This window comes from Solanum stenotomum, chromosome 8, assembly GCF_019186545.1.
Source record: "Solanum stenotomum isolate F172 chromosome 8, ASM1918654v1, whole genome shotgun sequence".
Classification (NCBI taxonomy): domain Eukaryota; kingdom Viridiplantae; phylum Streptophyta; class Magnoliopsida; order Solanales; family Solanaceae; genus Solanum; species Solanum stenotomum.
Window position 1 is genome coordinate 7,454,735 of NC_064289.1, and position 20,722 is coordinate 7,475,456.

Genomic DNA, 20,722 nt, shown 5'->3' on the forward strand with positions numbered 1-20,722 from the left:
CTGTTTGTTGGCGGCAGTATTAGAGTCTGACTATTCGATACAAATACAAGTGTGCATTTAATTTTAAATATTCTCTGTTTTTAGTATTATTAATTGAAAACTCCTTGAACTCTACACATTTTGAGATCAACGATGATGAGATTCTTGATTAGTGTACCGTTTTGTTTGAATTGCAATTTGGTGACTGTTACACTACTTTTTAAAATGATGAAGCAGCAAGCGGCACTATTTAAGCGTAGCTACCTCGGAAAATTAATATCTGAGTGCTTTAAAATACTGACAAAATGGCGACTGATGAGATCAAATTGAGCATGAAGCTTTTGATCGACACTAAGAATAAAAAAGTAGTATTTGCTGAGGTTGAAAATGATTTTGTTGATTTCCTCTTTTACATTCTTACATTGCCATTGAGTACTGTTACTAAGCTTCTTAAGGATAAAGGAATGAATGGGTGCTTGCCTAACATCTACGAGAGCGTAGAAAATCTGAATGACACTTATATGAAGTCTAAGCATATCATTTTACAACCAAAGTGTCCTGTTAATATTTCAAAAGCTCCTCTTCCATTGCTTGATGGCATTCCTACTCTAACTACTCTTTATAAATGCAGCAACTCCACCTGCACTGCTTATAATGTCACCGATGATCCTGGTAGTAACTGTCCAGGTTGTATGTTCCGTAAAATGTCAGTACAAGTGGTGTATGCAGGTCCACCTGGAGTAAAGGAATCTAAGGCAGCAACAGGGTTTTTTGTAAAGGATGTAGTGAAGTACATGGTGATGGATGACTTGGTGGTTAAGCCTCTCACCCTATCTAACATTACCGCTCTTAAAGACTACTCTACTATTAAGGAGATTGTTTCATTGCACGAGGAAGTTGTACAGTTTGGAAAGGAAGAGGTAAATAACATGTTTTAGGAAATAAATAGTTAGTTACATGTAAATTTCTTATGTTGAACTAGTGTTCTTACTATAGAAATTTCAATACTATCATTTTTGCAGGCGTTGAAGTTGCTGAAATCCTCTTTGGAGTCGAAAGCTGTTCTGACAAGTGTTTTCATGAGCCTTGTAAAAGTGGAGAAATAGCTGGTCATTCAACATTTTACTGGAATTAGATATTTGCCTTTTAATGACTTTCTTTTGCTTCATTTACCGCTTACGTTGATTATGATCATCTGCTGATTCTGTTATCATTGGAAAAACTTTATCTGATTTGGAATTGTTTTTGCTAATTAGTTCTCGTCTCAATCATATTATTTTTAGATATTCAGTCATTTCTACCAATCATCACACAAATTATTTGATCGGATGGCTCAGGTTTCAGCTATAAATTTCTCCCTCAAACAAAATTGCCAAGGCAAACAAAGTAACTGAACTGATAATGGTAGGTTATAAATAACCATTTCATTAATTTTTAATTCAAATAACGATAAAAGAATTCTAATAAAATATGTAATACTTTTTTTTTTCTAAATTGAAGTAGGATAAGTTTCTAATAAAAAAATAATTACTATTAGGGATCAATATGTTTAAAAAGGAAAAAAAAAATAATATGTTTATTTGTAAAATGACTTTTTCGGACTTATTAATAGTGAAAATTGAGGGGTTTTTTAATATACCAATTACCATGACAATAATAATATTTTAGACCAAATTATGAACTAGGGACATTTTTTGTTTAATTTTGCATAGTTTAGCTATATTCTTTTTACCCTTTTCTGTAAACTTAATATTTTAATAAATGATTATAATTAATAACAAAAATACAGTAGCAACAACAATAAATCATTTTTAATTTTTTATCTTTTTTTTTTAATTGTGTGATATTTTATTTTTTTATTACTACGCCTAAATCCAAAAGTACAAAGCTACTTTCAACACACATTTCAAGAGTCGAAGAAAAGGATTATTTTCTTATTACTTCGATGTGGATTATTAGAATTTTGGGTGTGTTTGGTAAGGAGTAAAAAAAAATTTGAAAATATTTTTTGATGTTTTTTTATATTTGGTTGGTTCAATGCTCTGCATTTCTTATTTTTTGGTAAATAAATTTCTTTTTTAAAAAAGGAGGAGAATGATATTTTTGGATGTAGGAAAAAATAGATTTATCAAGTGATATTTTAAATTATTGTCACTTTCCTACTCACCCAATATTCCCTTCCAATTTCTAACCCCATTATCCCATCTCATTGTCATAGTATTTATTAAATTACATATAAATATTTTGAGATAATACTTTTCCTGATTACTTACAGAACACTTAAAATATTAAGTAAGAAATCTAGTTGTTTTGAAAGAAAATATAAATATTTTGAGATAATACTTTTCTTGGTTACTTACAGAACACTAAAATATTAAGTATGAAATCCATTTATTTTGAAAGAAAATAGTTTCGCAGGAAAACATTTTCTTTTATGCCATACACATTTTTTTATTGCAATTCTAAGTCCTCCACACTTTGATTGAGTCCATTTATTTTTATTTATCTATTATTATAATAATATTTTTTCATTTTAACATATTATGAAAAGATAATTATTTTCTAAATCACTATCTAAAACATAAGATTATATATCAATTATAATATTAATATGAGTAATGTAATACTCCTTTTGTCCAATAATACTTGTCAATTATTGACTTTGCATACTTATTAAAAAATTATAAATAAAAGTATAATTTACTATATCACCATTTGAATATACTCTCACTGTCTAATAATAGTTGTCCACTATATTATTTTGGAATGTCCAACAATATTTGTCCACTTTATTAAATGAGAAAATTGTCAAATTCCCCCTTAATCTATTACCGAATTTTCAACTACACACTTATACTTCACGGGGGTTCTATTACCCCCCTATACATTTTTAAAATAGAATATATAGCCCCCCAAAAGGTCACACCCAGATTTGTGTTAGAAAGTGAATGCACTCGCCTACCACGTCATATATATTATTTTTTTAATAAAAAAATTATTATTTCTTTATCAGTAATAGTGAATGACTATAAATTATAATTAATGATAAGGGTAAATTAGGAATAAAGTGTAAAATTATAATTGATTTCATAAAGTGAACAACTATTGTTGAACCTTCTAAAATAGTATAGTTGACAACTATTTAAGAAGCAATAAATATTAGGGGTAATATTTCTATATTATTCTTTGACTTTATTAAATTTAATATTTTGAAAATGTGTTAGATGATAAATAATATTCAATATCAAAGATAAAATTGACACAAAAAGTAAATTATCTCTTGATTTTCAAAATTTGACAAGTATCATTGGATAACTATTTTTAATATAGTAAACAATTATTATTGAGCGGAAGAAGTATTATTTTTTAAAAGGCGTGCATGGCAGGAAGTGGAAAAATAAAAGCCAAAGGAAAATACTTAGAAAGGTGCCATTTCTTTGGTCGAAATTTGACACTTGATTGGAACATTCAATGGCAACTCCTTGGATTGTCCGTTTTATTGAGATTAGTGAGAAGAATCTTGATTAATTAGTGTAGCGTTATTTGATGATGACTGTTAGACTACTCTGTCATCCATATGATGATGAATAAACTGAATCTATTTAAGCATAATTAATTAAGTCCTCATCCATACACAAGTATTTCTGCAAGAACAAAAGAAATCGTGACTACTTGTAATTCCAAATTGAGTTTGAAGCTTTTGATTGACACCAAGTCTAAAGAAGTCGTATTTGCAGAGGCTGAAAAGGATTGTGTTGATTTTCTATTTCACATTCTCTCATTGCCTGTGAGCACTGTCATTAGGCTTCTCAAGACGAAAGGATTGAATTATGGATGTTTGCCTAACCTCTACGAAAGCGTAGAAAATCTGAACGATACTTATATTCAGTCTAACCAAGACAAGGACATCCTTTTAAAACCCAAATCTCCAGTTGGGATCTTTTCTGTTCCTTTTCTAGCACTTAATGACGTTCGGGCACAAAAAACATCTTATATATGTGCTAGTGCTTATGTTTGTGGTTCCACCACTTCTACTTAAGTTACAGATGACCCTAATTGTCGGAACCGTATGTCAAGAAAGTTGACGTATCTTGCTCCACAGGGAGTGAAGGAGCCTGTGGGTACTACAGGCACTGGTTTTGTAAAGGAGACCGTGAAATACATGGTGATGGATGATTTGGTTGTGAAACCTCTTTCCATCGTATCTAGTGGTCTTAACAAGTACTTTAATGCCAAGGATGTTGGCTCCCTGCAGGAGAAAGTAGTAAATTTAGGAATGGCAGAGGTATTCAAGTAAATTATATACTATGCATTCGTTCCAATTTCTGAAAAACTTCCACATAAATTGTTACAAAAGAATTGCATATTGCTTATTCTTAATTTTCTCTTACATATGTTTGGTACTGAGAACTTTTGTTAACTCTTATGATCGTGCAGGCGCTGAAGGCATCGTTTGAATCAAAAATAGTTCTGACTAGTGTTTTCATGAGCAGTGCAAACCAAAAAAGAGCTGTGTAGAGCTAGCGGAGAATTATATGCTATTAGGCATGAGGGAATTGGATGTTTCAGTTTATGTAATTGTCCTTTTAATTATTAGTGGTTTACTTTTGTTTGTAGGTTCAGACAAGCATTGCTTATAAATCTTACTACTAGTTAATCTGGTTTGAGATTCTTTTTCATTATGTTGTCTGCTTAGTTTCATCTGTTAATAATCCGTATTTACTTACCAGTATCTCTGAGTTTGACATCTCAAACCATTTATATAAATCATGTCTTAAGTCTATTATTGGATTTAGATATTCTTCAATCATCCCCTATGTTATAACTGTAGTGTTTCTTTTCACGCCATCTTATCAAATATAAAGATTCTTCAACCATCTTAGTGCTATCCTTTTGCTTTGGTTCGGCTGTCGCCCTAAGGTTAGGATCCGTTGTGTGTTGGGAAAACAACTTGTCTGTTATCCATATTTTGGTAACCAATGTAAATTATCATTAACAAACGAAAAACAAATACACCTAAAGAATACTCAATATCCTAATCACCCTCTAAGGAGGGTATTAAAAGAGTTAAGCCTCCTATAATAGAACTCTAGTTACACTAATCTATGCAACAACCAACAATATTTATTTGCCTTTCTAGACTGTTTATCTACCTCAAGTCTATCTACAAATTCACGGCTGTATCTGTATTTACAATGAGCCTTTAAACAATTTCCAGTTCCTTGCTCTCCAAACCTGGTATATCATTGCCCCGCACAATTTAGCAATAAGTTCCTTGTAAAAGTGTTGCCAATTCTTCCTTATGAGTGTATTTAGGATATTTTTGACAGTTCCAATAGGATAAGTGTCCCAGACCATTGTTTCATTTCAGTTTGAACTCTCACTATCCATTCACAAGTAGAGAACGTTTCTCCTCCACTGATTTATCACACAAACAACATGTGTCATCTTCCACTGAAATATTTAATCTATTGAGTCTCTCTTTGGTTAGTAATCTATCTTGTATAGCTAACCGCAATATGAATCAATGCTTAAGCAAATCTAGTCCAGATCAAGTCAGACACTCTAAGTTTAACATGTTGCCTGAATAGTGTATTGAAACTGTGTGAGTGAGTACTTTCCCTCGAGATTGAGCAAGTAAGCCAGAGTACATAATTTTTTATTAATTTATTTATACCCTTCACTAGGGGTGTACATGATTGGGTTGGTTCGAATTTTTCAAATATCAAACCAAATCATTTGTGTTGGATTTTTAAATTTATAAATCAAATCAAACTAATAAAACTCGGGTTTTTCGGATTTTCGGGTTTTTTTGAGTTTTTCCGGTAAAGTATAAATACAAACATATATTTTACTTGTACTTCAAATATTTCTTTAGTCCTATCAAAATACAACTATCTAATGTGTTTCTTAAGAAAATAACACAAAATATGATATGATTAATGACACTAAAATATCCAAAATAAAATAAAATAATGAAATCGCGTAAAACAAATATTGCAAATTAACAAGTCATAATAAAAATAATCATAATTTAAAAGTACAAAATCATGCTAAAATAAGTTTAATAAGTATTAGTCACATGAGAATTGCCTAAATCATTAACGATTCACTTTCAGGTTAGATGTGGACAGTAAAGAGAACCTTCTATCGTGATTCCTTGAGTTCTCAACCGTTTGAGGTTTTTAAAATTTAGATACAGTGTACATTGAATTATTCATTGTAACTTTTTGAATTCTCCATTTTATTATGAGATTAATGAAAAGGATATTCTTCAACAACGTACTGGTTTACTAGCTGAATTAATTTGATGACTGTTAGTTTACTATGACGATGAAGCAATTTTGACTATAAAATCGCCAAAGTACAGGTGACAATTTCATAATCCACTCCTAACTATCATCCAATTAGGCATAATGACGACTTCCGAGACCAAATTGAGCATGAAGCTTTTGATTGACACTAAGGCTAAAAAAGTACTATTTGCAGAGGCTGAGAAGAATTGTGTGGATTTCTTGTTTCTCATTCTCTCATTGCCAGTGGCTACAGTCATTAAGCTTCTTAAGAAGAAAGGGATGAATTATGGATGCTTGCCTAAACTCTATGATAGTGTCGAAAATTTGAACGACACTTATATTCAGTCGAAGGACATCCTTTTGAAACCTAAGTCATCAGTAATTGGGATCTCTTGCATTCCACTTCTATCAATTGATGATGTTCCGGCAACTACACAAAAGACCTTTTATGCCTGTTCCAACACTTATTCCCACTCATCTGTTTCTGATGACCCTAGAGCAAATTGTACAAGTTGTCAATGTCCTATGTCAAGACGTTTGAGCTATGTTGCTCCTCCGGTAGCGAGTGGAGCTGTGGCATCAACAAGTGGTTTTGTGAAGGATGTTGTGACATACATGGTGATGGATGACTTGGTGATTAAGCCTATGTCCACTATTTCAAGCATTACTCTTCTCAACAAGTTCAATGTCAAGGATGTTGGTGTACTTCAAGAGGAAGTTGTTAATTTTGGAATGGAAGAGGTAATTCAATTGATTATTGCTATTTTTTTTATTCAATTTTTTTGTTAGACCAACTCAATAACTTCTTATCATATATTGCAGGCGCTGAAGGCATCCTTCGAGTCGAAGACAGTCCTGACTAGTGTTTTCATGAGCCTCATAAAAGTGTCGAAATAGTCACATATGTTATCATGGAATTTCGATGTTTCAGTTTATGGTTTTCTTTTGTGTGTTTTCCCGTTGGAGTTGTGTCTGATTTTTATCTAGCTAAGTTTTTATTTTCCGTTTCTAATTAATCAATCTTATTTTGCACTAGTTTCAGATTGTTAAGTTATGCTCTCTGTTTCATTTTTGTATTATGGAGTATCTATTCTCAAACATATGTTCATTGTGTTTGACTGTTTTTGTTAATTTCTTCCTTGTTCATTTAAAAAGTAATAATTTTTTCTAAAATAATTTTTCAATTTTTGAACTTTTCACGCGACAGGTTTACAACATTAAAGGAAGTGATTTTTCTGATATATCTCTAATTTAAGGTTATTAGATTCAAAATTCTTTTTTTAAAAATTTTGAACTCCCTATAATCAAAATCAAAACAGGATAAACAAATTGAAAACAAAATTCTTTTTTTTTTTAAATTTTGAACTCCCTATAATCAAAATTAAAACAGNGATTGGAACATTCAATGGCAACTCCTTGGATTGTCCGTTTTATTGAGATTAGTGAGAAGAATCTTGATTAATTAGTGTAGCGTTATTTGATGATGACTGTTAGACTACTCTGTCATCCATATGATGATGAATAAACTGAATCTATTTAAGCATAATTAATTAAGTCCTCATCCATACACAAGTATTTCTGCAAGAACAAAAGAAATCGTGACTACTTGTAATTCCAAATTGAGTTTGAAGCTTTTGATTGACACCAAGTCTAAAGAAGTCGTATTTGCAGAGGCTGAAAAGGATTGTGTTGATTTTCTATTTCACATTCTCTCATTGCCTGTGAGCACTGTCATTAGGCTTCTCAAGACGAAAGGATTGAATTATGGATGTTTGCCTAACCTCTACGAAAGCGTAGAAAATCTGAACGATACTTATATTCAGTCTAACCAAGACAAGGACATCCTTTTAAAACCCAAATCTCCAGTTGGGATCTTTTCTGTTCCTTTTCTAGCACTTAATGACGTTCCGGCACAAAAGACATCTTATATATGTGCTAGTGCTTATGTTTGTGGTCCCACCACTTCTACTTATGTTACAGATGTCCCTAATTCCCTATGTCCGAATTGTCGGAACCGTATGTCCAGAAAGTTGACGTATCTCACTCCACAGGGAGTGAAGGAGCCTGGTTTTGTAAAGGAGGCAGTGAAATACATGGTGATGGATGATTTGGTTGTTAAGCCTCTTTCCATCGTATCTAGCATTACCGGTCTTAACAAGTACTTTAATGCCAAGGATGTTGGTTCCCTGCAGGAGAAAGTTGTAAATTTAGGAATGGCAGAGGTATATACAATTCATTCGTTCCAATTTCTGAAAAGTATCACATAAATTGGGACAAAAGAATTGCATATTGCTTATTCATTTTTTTTTCTCTTACATATGTTATTCTATGTTTGGTACTAAGAATAACTCTTATGATCATGCAGGCGCTGAAGTTGCTGAAGGCATCGTTTGAATCAAAAACAGTTCTGACAAGTGTTTTCATGAGCAGTGCTAAGCGAAAATGAGTTGTATAGAGCTAGCAGAGAATATGTTACTTTAGACATGAAGAATTGGATGTTTCAGTATATGTAATTGTCCTTTTAATTACTAGTGGTTTACTTTTGTTTGTAGGTTCAGACAAGCATTGCATATATAAATCTTAGTACTACTAGTTAATCTGGTTTGAGATTCTTTTTCATTATGTTGTCTGCTTAGCTTCATCTTTTAATACAATATTTACCATTATCTCTGATGAGTCGTTTGGCATCTCAAATCATTTACATGAATCTCTTCTTCAGTCTATTATCGGATTTAGATACTCTTCAGTCATCCCCTATGTTATAAATGTAGTGTTTGAAGCTATCTTATCACATACTATAAAGATTCTTCAACCAGTGCAGTGCACCAATGTTATCTTAACTCAAATAGGATATCTAAGATAAATTTAAAAAATAAAAACGATAAAATAGCTAGCATTGTTGCTAGATTGGAACCCAGGTCTCATGGGTGATTCTTCTAGAATGTACCAGCAACACAATGACAAACCTACATTGCTCATGAGTGCAGGGTTAATGGGTGCACGTGCACCCCACCCCCACCCTATGGGGTGGATCCCCCTTGGTTAAGATCCGTTGTGTGTTCGGAAACCAACCTGTCTATTATGTTATCCATTGCTTATGAGTAAACAACTGCCCTAAAAAACACGGTCATGGTTCCTTTCATTTATTCTGAATGAGGTACGTATATGATGATCATTTAATCCAATTACAATTTACAACCCACCCCACTTCTTCTAAAAAGAATTCATATAAGTTTTTTTTTTTTAAATCATTTTCATAAAACAGAGCATGTATCCATATGAATTTATTCACGTAAATTTACAAGGCGACAATAAGTGTAAAAAAAATGGTTTATTTTATGATTGATGGCAGCAAATATATTCAGATACAGTAATTTTACATATTTTTGTGTATTGTTAATATTACATAGTTGGAAACTCCTTGAGTTCTACACATTTGGAGATCAACGAGGAAATTCTTGATTAGTGTAACGTTCTGTTTAAATTGCAATTGACGACTAATCTAGTTGTATGAGGAAATTATTTTATTGATTTATATTCTGGTTCATGGGATCCACATTATATTTTTCTTCTTTGCCTTTTATTTCTTTTTTCTACTCCTCTTTCCTATCTTTCCTCATTTTATGTTTTTTCTAAATCTTTTTGAAACCAATATAATTACTCCCTTAGTTTTATGCCCACCCCTACCCCTAGTTGTACCTCATATATAGTAAAAACTTTCGAGTTGATATACTGTGACATTACTTTGGGCGAAATCTGACCTTTTATGGAAATATTCATTGCCAACTCCTTGAATTCTCCATTTTATTATGATTAGTGAGAAAAATCTTGATTAGTGTAGCGTTTTGTCTTGGGGAAGTATTTCATGATGACCGTTAGACTACTGTGTCAAGAATATGATGATGAAGAAAATGCAACTATTTATGCATAGTATGTTCTTCAGCCTCCAAAATACACACAAAATTTTCTTTAAAAACTTTTTAAGTAGAACCAATTAAAATGACGACTTCTGATTCCAAATTGAGTTTGAAACTGTTGATTGACAGCAAGGCTAAAAAAGTCCTATTTGCAGAGGCTGAAAAGGATTGTGTTGATTTTCTATTTCACATTCTCTCGTTGCCAGTGAGCACTGTCATTAGGCTTCTCAAGACGAAAGGATTGAATTATGGGTGCTTGCCTAACCTCTACGAGAGCGTAGAAAATCTAAATGTTACTTATATTCAATCTAACCAAGACAAGGACATCCTTTTAAAACCCAAGTCTCCTGTTGGGATTTTTTCTGTTCCTTTTCTAGCACTTAATGATGTTTCGGTACAAAAGACAATTTATGGATGTGCTCGTTACGCATGTGGTTCCACCACTTATAGTACTTACTATGTTACTGATAACCCTAATTCTCTATGTCCGACTTGTGGGAACCGTATGTCAAGAATGTTGACGTATCTTGTTCCGCAGGGAGTGAAGGAACCTGTGGGTACTACAGGCAGTGGTTTTGTAAAGGAGGCAGTGAAATACACGGTGATGGATGATTTGGTTGTGAAGCCCATCTCCGTTGTATCTAGCATCACCGCTCTTAACAAGTACTTTAATGTCAAGGATGTTGGTTCCCTGCAGGAGAAAGTTGTAAATTTAGGAATGGAAGAGGTATTCAATTCAATTATATACTTACTATTCATTCGTTCCAATTTCTGAAAAGTACCACATAAATTGGTACAAATATTGCTAATTCTTATTTTCCTCTTACATATGTTATTCTATGTATTTTTAGTTAACTCCTATGATCATGCAGGCGCTGAAGTTGCTGAAGGCATCGTTTGAATTAAAAACAGTTCTGACTAGTGTTTTCATGAGCAGTGCTAAGCAAAAAAGAGATAGCATAGAATAAGCTATTAGACATGAGGGAATTCGATGTTTCAGTTTATGTAATTGTCCTCTTAATTATTAGTGGTTTACTTTTGTTTTTAGGTTCAGACAAGCTGGTTTGAGATTCTTTTTCATTATGCTGTTTACTTGGTTTCATTTGTCTTTTAATACTCCACATTTATTCTGTATCTCTGAGTTTGACAATCTCAAACCATTTATATGAATCATATCTTATGTCTATTATCGGATTTAGATATTCTTCAGTCATCCCCTATGTTATAACTGTAGTGTTTCTTTTCATGCCATCTTATAAAAGTGTTTCTTTTTTGCTTTGGTTGGTCTTTCTAGTCCGTTTATCGACCTCAAGTTTATCTATAAATTTCTTCTTAATTTGTGTCACGGCTGTATCTGTATTTACAGTGAGCCTTTAAACAATTTCCAGTTCCTTGCAGCTCTCCTAACCTGGTATATCATTGCTCCGCACAATGCAGCAATAAGTTCCTTGTGAAACTGTTGCCAATTCTTCCTTATGAGTCTACTTAGAATACATTTGACAGTTCCAGCAGTAATAAGTGTCCCAGACCATTGTTGCATTTCATTTTGGACTCTCACTATCCATTCACAAGTAGAGAACATGTGAATATGTATCTCGTCCATTGATTTATGACACAAACAACATGTGTCGTCTTCCACTGGAATATTAATCTCTTGAGTCTCTCTTTGGTTAGTAACCTATCTTGCATAGCTAGCCACAATATGAATCGATGCTTAGGTTAAGCAAATCTAGTCCAGATTAAGTCAGACACTCTTAAGTCTAGCATGTTGCCTCAATGGTGTATAACTCTGTGTGAGTGAGTACTTCCCCTCGGGAGTGTGCAAGTAAGCACCAGATGAATACCAAATCTGCATTTCTGCTTTCAAGGCATTAACCTTCTTCCAATACCAACTTTAGTCCAATGGTGGGGTATGTATCCATATCACCCTATGTTATTGTTTTTCATATATACTCCATGTACCCACTTTATTCATAACACTTCTTCTTTCACAGCACGTTGCCACAGCAGTCTACCAACAAAGGCCATATTCCATAACTTACTACCTTTGAAGTTCAGGCCACCAAACTTCTTAGGAATGCACACTTGTTCCCATGAAACAAATGACACTTTTCTTGCTTCCTCAGTACTTCCCCACAAATAATCTCTACATTTTTTATCCACATTCTTTAATACACTATGAGGCAATATGAATACGGAACTTCAAAAGCTATGTATTGAGAAGTTATCCATTGCTTATGAGTAAATATTAGTACTACTTTATACATGTCTTCTAAAATATTAGTACCTAAATCACTGCCCCAAAAAACATGGTCATGGTCCCTTTCATTTATTCTGAATGAGATAGTATATGATGATCATTTAATCCATCGCAGTTCTTCTAAAAAGAATTCATATAAGGTTTTTAAAAATCTTTTCCATAGATTAACAGAGTGAGAGGCGTATCTAGAGGGGGTGTCGTGGGTTCACGTGAACCCATGCTCCCCTCTCTAGATCATATATAGTAGTGTTATATTTTTTTAAAAATATTTAAATATAGATGTGTGAACCCATGTTCAAAGTATCATATAATAATGCGATGATGATTTGGTGCACTTCTCTAAGTGAGAGATAGAAATTTAAATCTCGTATATATCTTGTCTCTTTGATTAACACTTTTCCAAGTGGTTATCAGTTACACTTTTGTCGTTTCAACTAATTTTTCTTTTGTTTTTTTCCTTTATTCTTTCAAAATTTTCAAGTGTGATACAATGAGAATTCCTAAAAAATTTAGCATTGTAATTTTTTTATATAATTAAATCAAACGTGTATATTAAATTTTAAAACTAGTAGTATTATATATTTTGGACCTATAATTTTTAAACTTTAATGGTTCATATTACGAATTAAAAGTCAAATCGATTAAATTTATATTTAAGATATATTTTTTCGTAATCGTGCACCCATCTAGCCGAAATCCTTGACACGACTGAGAGTATGTATCCATTATAGTTAACGCTGTAAATTAGGATTCATTTTTTGTAAACACTTTCAGTAGGGAGTAGTAAAATAATTTTTTTAATAAAAATACTGTCTCTAGTCCATATTTACTAAATTTGTGAGGCAATGTAGAAGGAAAAAAATAGAACATAAATTGAGATGACTTTTCAATTTTATTCTTTTAGTTGTTATCAAATTATTATTAAAAATATAAATATTTCTAATCTAATCACAATTATCGTCCAGTTCGACATAATGACTACTTGTGAGACCAAATTGAGCATGAAGCTATTGATTGACACCAAGACTAAAAAAGTACTATTTGGTGAGGCTGAAAAGACCAAATTGTGTGGATTTCTTGTTTCTTATTCTCTCATTGCCAGTGGCTACAGTCATTAAGCAAAGGTATGAATTATGGATGCTTGCCTAAACTGTATGGTAGTGTCGAAAATTTGAACGACACCTATATTCAGTCGAAGGACATCCTTTTGAAACCTAAGTCATCAGTAATCTATGGTTGTTCCAGCAATTTTTCCCACTCATCTGTTTCTGATGGCCCTAATGCTCTCTCTGTAAAAGCTGTTACCATGTCATGTCAAGAGTGTTGCTCCTCCTGTAGCGAGTGGAGCTGTGGCATCAACAGGTGGTTTTGTGACATACATGGTGATTAAGCCTATGTCCACCATTTCTAGCATTACTCTTCTCAACAAGTTCAATGTTAATTTTGGAATGGAAGAGGTAATCAATCAATTGATTATTGCTATTTTTTATTCTCTATTTGCTTTTATTTGGGTCAATTTTTTTAGTAGACCCAACTCAATAACTTCTTATCATATATTTGCAGTTGCAGGCGCTGAAGTTGTTCAAGGTATCCTTTGAGTCGAAGACAGTCCTGACTAGTATTTTCATGAGCGCCATAAAATTGTCGAAATAGTCATATATGTAATCATGGAATTTGGATGTTTCAGTTTATGGTTTTCTTTTGTTTGTTTTCCCGTTGGAGTTGTGTCTGATTTTTATTTCTAATTAATCAATCTTTTTTTGCCTAGTTTGAGATTGTGTTAGTTATGTTCTCTGCTTTACATATACTCGTTGTGTGTGGATTATTTTCGTTACTTTCTTCCTAGTTCATTTATAAAAGAATGTTTTTTTCTAATTTTTTTTTTTTTAAACAAATTTACCACTAGACAGTGTCTAGCGATTTTTTATTAAACATAAAAAATATCAATAGGGACAAGTACAAGCAAGGGGACTAGACCTTACCTTACTAATCCTAATGAAATACCTAACTTCTGTTACTTAACAAGCATGAAGAAAATAAGAGCTAGAGAGAACTAAGTATTTTCTGATCATCACAGAGTTTGTAATACACTTCATGATGATATTACAAATGAGGATGCTTAAATAATGTAAACATATGTCAATCAAGAAGAAAGTTGAGTTACCGGCCTCAAACTTTCTATTACTAAAACATGAATTAAAAAAGATTGATTGTCCATCAAAAGTAACTTGAAGTATTTTTCTCTTGTCTTCTTCAAACCTATCTAACAACACTTGATGATTCATACCTTCTTTATGAATTTATTGGATCTAGTTGAACCTACTAATACTGTCAAATGGTTTTGCTTTGCCTATCGCATCGGTAGGTGCCTTGGAACAAATTTCTCAGTCATTTTACCGTCCCAACTATGTTGTCTTCCATATGTCTTCTTTTTGCTTTTGTTGCTTCCACTTCTTTGTTGCCTAGGTGATATATCCCCTTCCCTAGCCACTCTATCAAAGCAAATGTCCAACATATTGTCTTCCTCATTTTCATCAAAAGAATCCTCACCCAAATCCACTCCATCTTCATCAAGAGAATCCTCACCCAAATCAATTGTACTTGACACTAAAGCACTTGACTCATTCTTCCTTGCAAGCAAACATTTAGGCACAAATACAGGAGCTTCTGGACTTAATTTGCTATTTAAAGCAAGTGGTAAGACTTGTTTTTCTTAAATCAAAGTGTGGTCATTCTCTATTAACTTTACTTGCTTTCCAGTAGTCTTCAATAAAGCATCAAAGTTATTCAATCATAATAGGTCTCTTGAGGCATTACTAGTATCTTGCCTCTTCTCACTCTCATGAAAATTCCCAGTCGGACCCTTTTCACTACATGGAGAATTATTTTGACTAGTAGGGGAAAGACTCCGACTACTAGTTGATTTTTTGTATGCAACCAGTGTCCAGTTTTTAGTTGAATTCTCGTTTTCAACTTGCAAAACATGCTGCCCAAAATTTTCAGCATCTTCAACATCAGATGTATTCATCATTTTTTGTCCTGAATCCATTAATATTTACCTTGAATCAACTCACGGCGCATCAACCCCAACTCTTGGTGTTCCCCCTGCGTTTTTAGTTGCATTAGACATCAAATTCAGCCCAACTTCTTTTGATTGCACCTCATTAGTAGCAACCTCTTGGTTATTGCCATCACCTTTGCTTTCGGTAGTTGTTTGAACACCAATATTACTTGTATCAACATCCATTGATTTTACACGATTTTGCTCGAAAGTGGAAACAACCAATTGTCGATCTAAAGAAGTAGCTTTACATTGATCGACATCTACAATCTTTCTTTTTTCATTTAATATCTCTCTCGCATCGCCTTGATACTTTTCACTATCGGTAGTACCTTTTAAAGCACCTTCAATGGTATCATCAATTTGTTTGTTATTTTGATTTCTTTTCGAAATCAAACGGCAACTATCTTCATAATGACCTTGGTGCTTACAATAATTGCAATACAAAAGTAGATTATCATATACAATCTCCTGAAAAACCTCGATCAACTTACCAAATTTTCCATCCACAAACTGCAGCCTTATACGATTTGAAAGTTTTTCCATTAGATCAAGTATAACCTTGACCCTAGCCGTGCTAGGTCTTGACTTGATTTGAGTAGCTTTATCTATAGCTATTGGTTTAATTCCCAACTGTTGATGCTATAGACAACAAAGACTTCTTTGCAAACAAATCTGGAGAGAAGTTTGGTAAAGAAATTCAAACCACAGTTAACGTCGTTTCCTCCTTAGGGTTATAATGGACCATGGAAAAACCCTACATTGATGCTCCTCCATTGTAGAGAAGATAATTAACTGAGCGAGATAAAGCTAGTATATAATCTTCATATAGATCAAACCTCAACAAAATTTGTCTTGGAGCAAGTAAGACAATTAAACAATTGCCCTTCGTATCAAGATGTTTCGATAAAATTGACCTTAATACATTCAAATTTGGCACACCATGGGATAATTTAAACATCATTGCTTGATGTAATCACTCTTCGATCATAAAGTCTTGCCTTTCCTCCATTGAAAACGTGATAGTAGGTTCTCCATGAATTATTTCGATTGATTTTATAATTGTTTTTGAGTTAATTAGGATAGATTGTCTAGGATTTATAGTATTGGAATAGAAAAGGGTGGCGTATGTTGTGGTTTGGGGTGGTGGGGCGGGCTGGACAGCCTCGAAAGGAGGCCGTCCAGTGGCCGTGGCAGCCATGACTGCTGCCTGCCGACCTAGGGTTTGAAAAGTAGTCCCCGTTTAATTTTAAGAATATGTAATTTAACGAATAGGTAACAATGGTAATCGATATTTTTACTCTTCATGTGATAGGTTTAAAACAACAAGATTAAAGGAAATGATATTTCTGATATACCTCTAATTTAAGGATATCAGATTCAAAATACTTTTTTTCATTTTGAACTCCCTATAATCAAAATCAAACCAGGATAAACAAATTGAAATGGGGAGAGTATCGTTTTTTGCTGTTAATCCTTTTATTTCCACTTCGAAAACCCGGGGTGCACACACTCCTTTAGGCATGAGATTAATGAAAAACTGACGAATAAACTTCCAAATGTTGTATTTTTCAACTTTTAATTGTGACCGTTCTTACTCTCTTTTTTTTAAAAAAAAAAAACAATTCCTAGATATTCTTGATTAGTGTACCTTCTTTTACTTTGGTCGAAGATCTGACCTTCTATTGAATTATTATTCAATGCCAACTCTTTGAATTCTCCTCGTTTTTTAGATTAGTGTAGCCGTCGTCTACGTGAAATCTATGTCATTAATATGTTGATGAAGAAACTGCAACTATTTAAGCATATTACCTTCTCGACCATCCATAATACACAACTAAAAAAAAAACTTTGCAATTTGAGCATAACAAAATGACGGCTACTTGTGATACCAAATTGAGCATGAAACTTCTGATTGACACCAAGGCTGGCAAAGTCCTATTTGCTGAGGCTGAAAAGGATTGTGTTGATTTCCTCTTTCACATTCTCTCATTGCCAGTGGGCACTGTCGTTAGTCTTCTCAAAGAAAAGGGAATGAATTGGTGTTTGCATAACCTCTACAAAAGCGTAGAGAATCTGAATGACACTTATATGAAGTCGAACGAAGCCAGAAATATCCTTTTGAAACCCAAGTCTTCAATTGGAATAATATCTTCCGTTCCTCTTCGATTGCTTAATGACTTTCCGATCACTCAAACGGCTACAAAGAATTATAAATGTCCTAATTACTCCTGCTCTTATTATACCGATAACCATAATGCTTATTGTCCACATTGTGATGAATTTGTGGTTAAAGTTGCTCCACCGGCAGCTACAAGCACGGGTTTTGTGAAGGAGGTAGTGACATACATGGTGATGGATGACTTGGTGGTTAAGCCTATGTCCACCATCTCTAGCATTACACTTCTTAACAAGTTTAATGTCAAGGATGTTGGTGTCTTGCACGAGAAAGTTGTACATTTTGGAATGGAAGAGGTAAACATTTCAATTTCGATTTAATTATATTACACTACCAGCACCTAAGTGTTCTTAATGACTAGAGAATTCCTATTATTTTGCAGGCGCTGAAGTTGCTGAAAGCATCTTTCGAGTCGAAAGCAGTTCTGACTAGTGTTTTCATGAGCAGCATACAAGCGGAGAAATAGAGTCGTCATATTAAACATAATTGAAGATGTTTTTTTAGTTTAATTACTTTTTAATGGTTTCCTTTTGTTTTATGTCCCGCTAGCTTTGCTTTATGAGTTGTAGGTTCAGCTATATATGAATCTAAGGAGTACTAATTTGTCTGGTTTTGTTGTTAATTTGTTCTCTGCTTTTACCCCGTTTTATGGAGTACCTATTTATTCAATCACTTTGGTTTAAAATGTAGAGTTTCATTTGGTCGTATGACTTTTGTGTTAAGTTATGAAATGTTCTGGTTGTAGTATGCTGTAATTTAGACGAACTTATTGCTGCTATAGGTAATATGAAAGATAATGTGAATGCAGATGGTAGTAAGGAGAAAATCCAGGTTGGAGATGTAACATTGGATTCTAATTCAAAAAGTAGTAGTACTCCTCCTTCCGTCCATATTTGATTTCGTACACCTCTTAAATGTACTTCTTTCCATCTATTCGTATTTGTCCAGTATTGATTTGACACACCGTTTATTAAGATTTAGTATATCATAATGGATGAAAGGAGTAGTAGCTAGTCAAAGGAAATTAATGATGGCACATGAAGAGGCAGAGGTATTTCCTCTATTGTGCCGTACTACAACAGGTAAAGCATTGATGACTCTATTGTTGAGGTCGGTATTTAAAGAGATTTCAGTTTCACCGTCTCTTTGCCTAAGTGTGGGTTTCACTCATTTACCGTAACACCACTTGTTTCCCTTTTAATTTTAACATGCAACTGCCTCTTCAGTTGCTCTCATTATCTGAGAATATAAGATAATGGCCTATCCACATTAATATTACATGTATTTGACTGCATTACTTTCAAAACCGACAAATCTCCTTATGATAAATAGATTCATTTTACTAGTTTGTAATGTTATTACGAAAGTAGGATCCGCAACCATAAACCTATACGTGTTATTGTTGGTAAAATGGTAAAGTCTAACCATTTGATATTACAAATGTATACTTCAAATCTAGAATTCATCTCTGTTTAAGAATGAAGGAAGAGATGTCTAATTTATTTATTGGTCACTTCTTTTAGGTAAATACATTAATGTCCAATTGGCAAATTGTGTTAATGGAATCCCTCATCTCTTTTGCATTTATTTGAGGCTCTGCCATCATTCTTCAACTACCATTCGCTTCAACTACTAAGCAGTTACAATTTTTCTTCTTATATCCCTTTGCATAACCCCAACACCCATTATTTATGCTTCTACATTTAATGCTCTCAACGGCCAATAGGGAAACTGTAAATCCTGGATTTATTACTAATAAACAATTGTTGCCTTTTTGGCCCTATTTATACTCCAAACCTTTCACTATACTTTGCATCAATCACAACATTTACTTCTATACTCACAAAGTATACTTTGCTCTCCCATTTTCACTAAGAAAATCAAGCATGGCTAAGATTGTTTCATTTCTCCTTTTGGCCCTCCTTGCCATCTCCATGCTTGCTAACACTGTTATGGCTGCAAATGGCAAACACCACCATGCTGTAAGTTAACTTTTTCTTAATTATTGAATTTTCACACTTTGTTATCTAATATTGTGACAAATTATCTCAGAAAAAGTATGGACCAGGGAGCTTGAAGCCCTCGCGTAAGTATTTCTCTTTTATTTCACTCTCCAAAAGTATGAGTATCAAAACATCTAATGTTTATAAGCGGCAGAGAAATGTACCTAAATAGCTATAAATATTGGATTGTTAACTCATAAACTTTAAATCTTGAAACCGCCTGTATAGTTTATAAGAGAGAGCTTTTAAGTGTTGATTGTTTTTTGTTCTTTTGTATTTTACCAGAATGTCTACCACAATGTACGAGGAGGTGTAGCAAGACACAGTACCACAAGCCATGCATGTTCTTCTGCCAAAAATGTTGCAACAAGTGTTTGTGTGTTCCACCTGGTACTTATGGAAACAAGGCTGTTTGTCCTTGTTACAACAACTGGAAGACCAAGGAAGGAGGACCTAAATGCCCTTAAATTACTTTCTATTTTCTTCATCTAATATGTCTACCTTATCTTCTTGTTTTTTTCTCCTATTGCACTTTTATCTAACCCAAGTGGTTATATATGTAATATAACCATATTTCCAGTTTGAATGGAACAAAAATATTACTTGCATTTAATGTTTATACTCTTGCTAGAAAGTTTAATGTTCCTTTGGACCAAAAGTTTGGTGTGGCCAATTATTTTGGTTAATAAGAGATCATGTCTGGCCAATTATTTTGGTCTACTGTTCTGTTTTTCTATTTCTACAACAAAATTAGGGTAAATTTCACAAATACCCACTCTAATTGAAAATTAAATATCGTCATGACATATGCAATTGCTGGTTTACCTATGTTTTTCATCTTCTGCTTTTAGAAAAGGGAAAAAGGATATTATACTTTACGTGTATACCCTCAACCCAAACGAAGGGACACGTAGCATCATCCTAGCATTCATCCGATTTTAATTTATTTACCTAAAAATAAAATTACTCACTCGATGGAGCTCCGACATGTCAATGGAGCTAATGCAAAAAGAGGTGTCACCCCGTC

General features: G+C 33.3%; 6 protein-coding genes and 3 pseudogenes across 6 annotated transcripts; 8 read left to right on the forward strand and 1 right to left on the reverse strand.

Annotated features, from left to right (window-relative positions):
- The first annotated feature begins 284 nt into the window (after window positions 1-284).
- Window positions 285-1,085, forward strand: LOC125872523 (uncharacterized). Its single transcript, XM_049553256.1, has 2 exons — window positions 285-899; window positions 1,002-1,085. Exons 1-2 carry the CDS (start codon window positions 285-287, stop codon window positions 1,083-1,085), a joined length of 699 nt encoding a protein of 232 aa, XP_049409213.1.
- A 2,273-nt stretch (window positions 1,086-3,358) lies between these two features.
- On the forward strand, window positions 3,359-4,497 carry LOC125872525 (uncharacterized; annotated as a pseudogene).
- Window positions 4,498-6,395: 1,898 nt separating this feature from the next.
- LOC125873036 (uncharacterized) lies at window positions 6,396-7,172 on the forward strand. The gene is made up of 2 exons (XM_049553879.1): window positions 6,396-7,034; window positions 7,107-7,172. The coding sequence occupies exons 1-2, from the start codon at window positions 6,396-6,398 to the stop codon at window positions 7,170-7,172; spliced, it is 705 nt and encodes a 234-aa protein (XP_049409836.1).
- A 181-nt stretch (window positions 7,173-7,353) lies between these two features.
- On the forward strand, window positions 7,354-8,721 carry LOC125872526 (uncharacterized). The gene is made up of 3 exons (XM_049553257.1): window positions 7,354-7,358; window positions 7,849-8,497; window positions 8,641-8,721. The coding sequence occupies exons 1-3, from the start codon at window positions 7,354-7,356 to the stop codon at window positions 8,719-8,721; spliced, it is 735 nt and encodes a 244-aa protein (XP_049409214.1).
- A 1,553-nt stretch (window positions 8,722-10,274) lies between these two features.
- Window positions 10,275-11,160, forward strand: LOC125872527 (uncharacterized). Its single transcript, XM_049553258.1, has 2 exons — window positions 10,275-10,919; window positions 11,065-11,160. The coding sequence occupies exons 1-2, from the start codon at window positions 10,275-10,277 to the stop codon at window positions 11,158-11,160; spliced, it is 741 nt and encodes a 246-aa protein (XP_049409215.1).
- A 2,266-nt stretch (window positions 11,161-13,426) lies between these two features.
- LOC125872528 (uncharacterized) lies at window positions 13,427-14,105 on the forward strand (annotated as a pseudogene).
- A 351-nt stretch (window positions 14,106-14,456) lies between these two features.
- On the reverse strand, window positions 14,457-16,059 carry LOC125872529 (uncharacterized; annotated as a pseudogene).
- A 1,258-nt stretch (window positions 16,060-17,317) lies between these two features.
- LOC125873028 (uncharacterized) lies at window positions 17,318-18,193 on the forward strand. The gene is made up of 2 exons (XM_049553873.1): window positions 17,318-17,988; window positions 18,075-18,193. Exons 1-2 carry the CDS (start codon window positions 17,386-17,388, stop codon window positions 18,156-18,158), a joined length of 687 nt encoding a protein of 228 aa, XP_049409830.1. The 5' UTR covers window positions 17,318-17,385; the 3' UTR covers window positions 18,159-18,193.
- Window positions 18,194-19,403: 1,210 nt separating this feature from the next.
- Window positions 19,404-20,275, forward strand: LOC125873033 (gibberellin-regulated protein 6-like). The gene is made up of 3 exons (XM_049553877.1): window positions 19,404-19,674; window positions 19,745-19,778; window positions 19,981-20,275. The coding sequence occupies exons 1-3, from the start codon at window positions 19,579-19,581 to the stop codon at window positions 20,160-20,162; spliced, it is 312 nt and encodes a 103-aa protein (XP_049409834.1). The 5' UTR covers window positions 19,404-19,578; the 3' UTR covers window positions 20,163-20,275.
- Window positions 20,276-20,722: the final 447 nt, after the last annotated feature.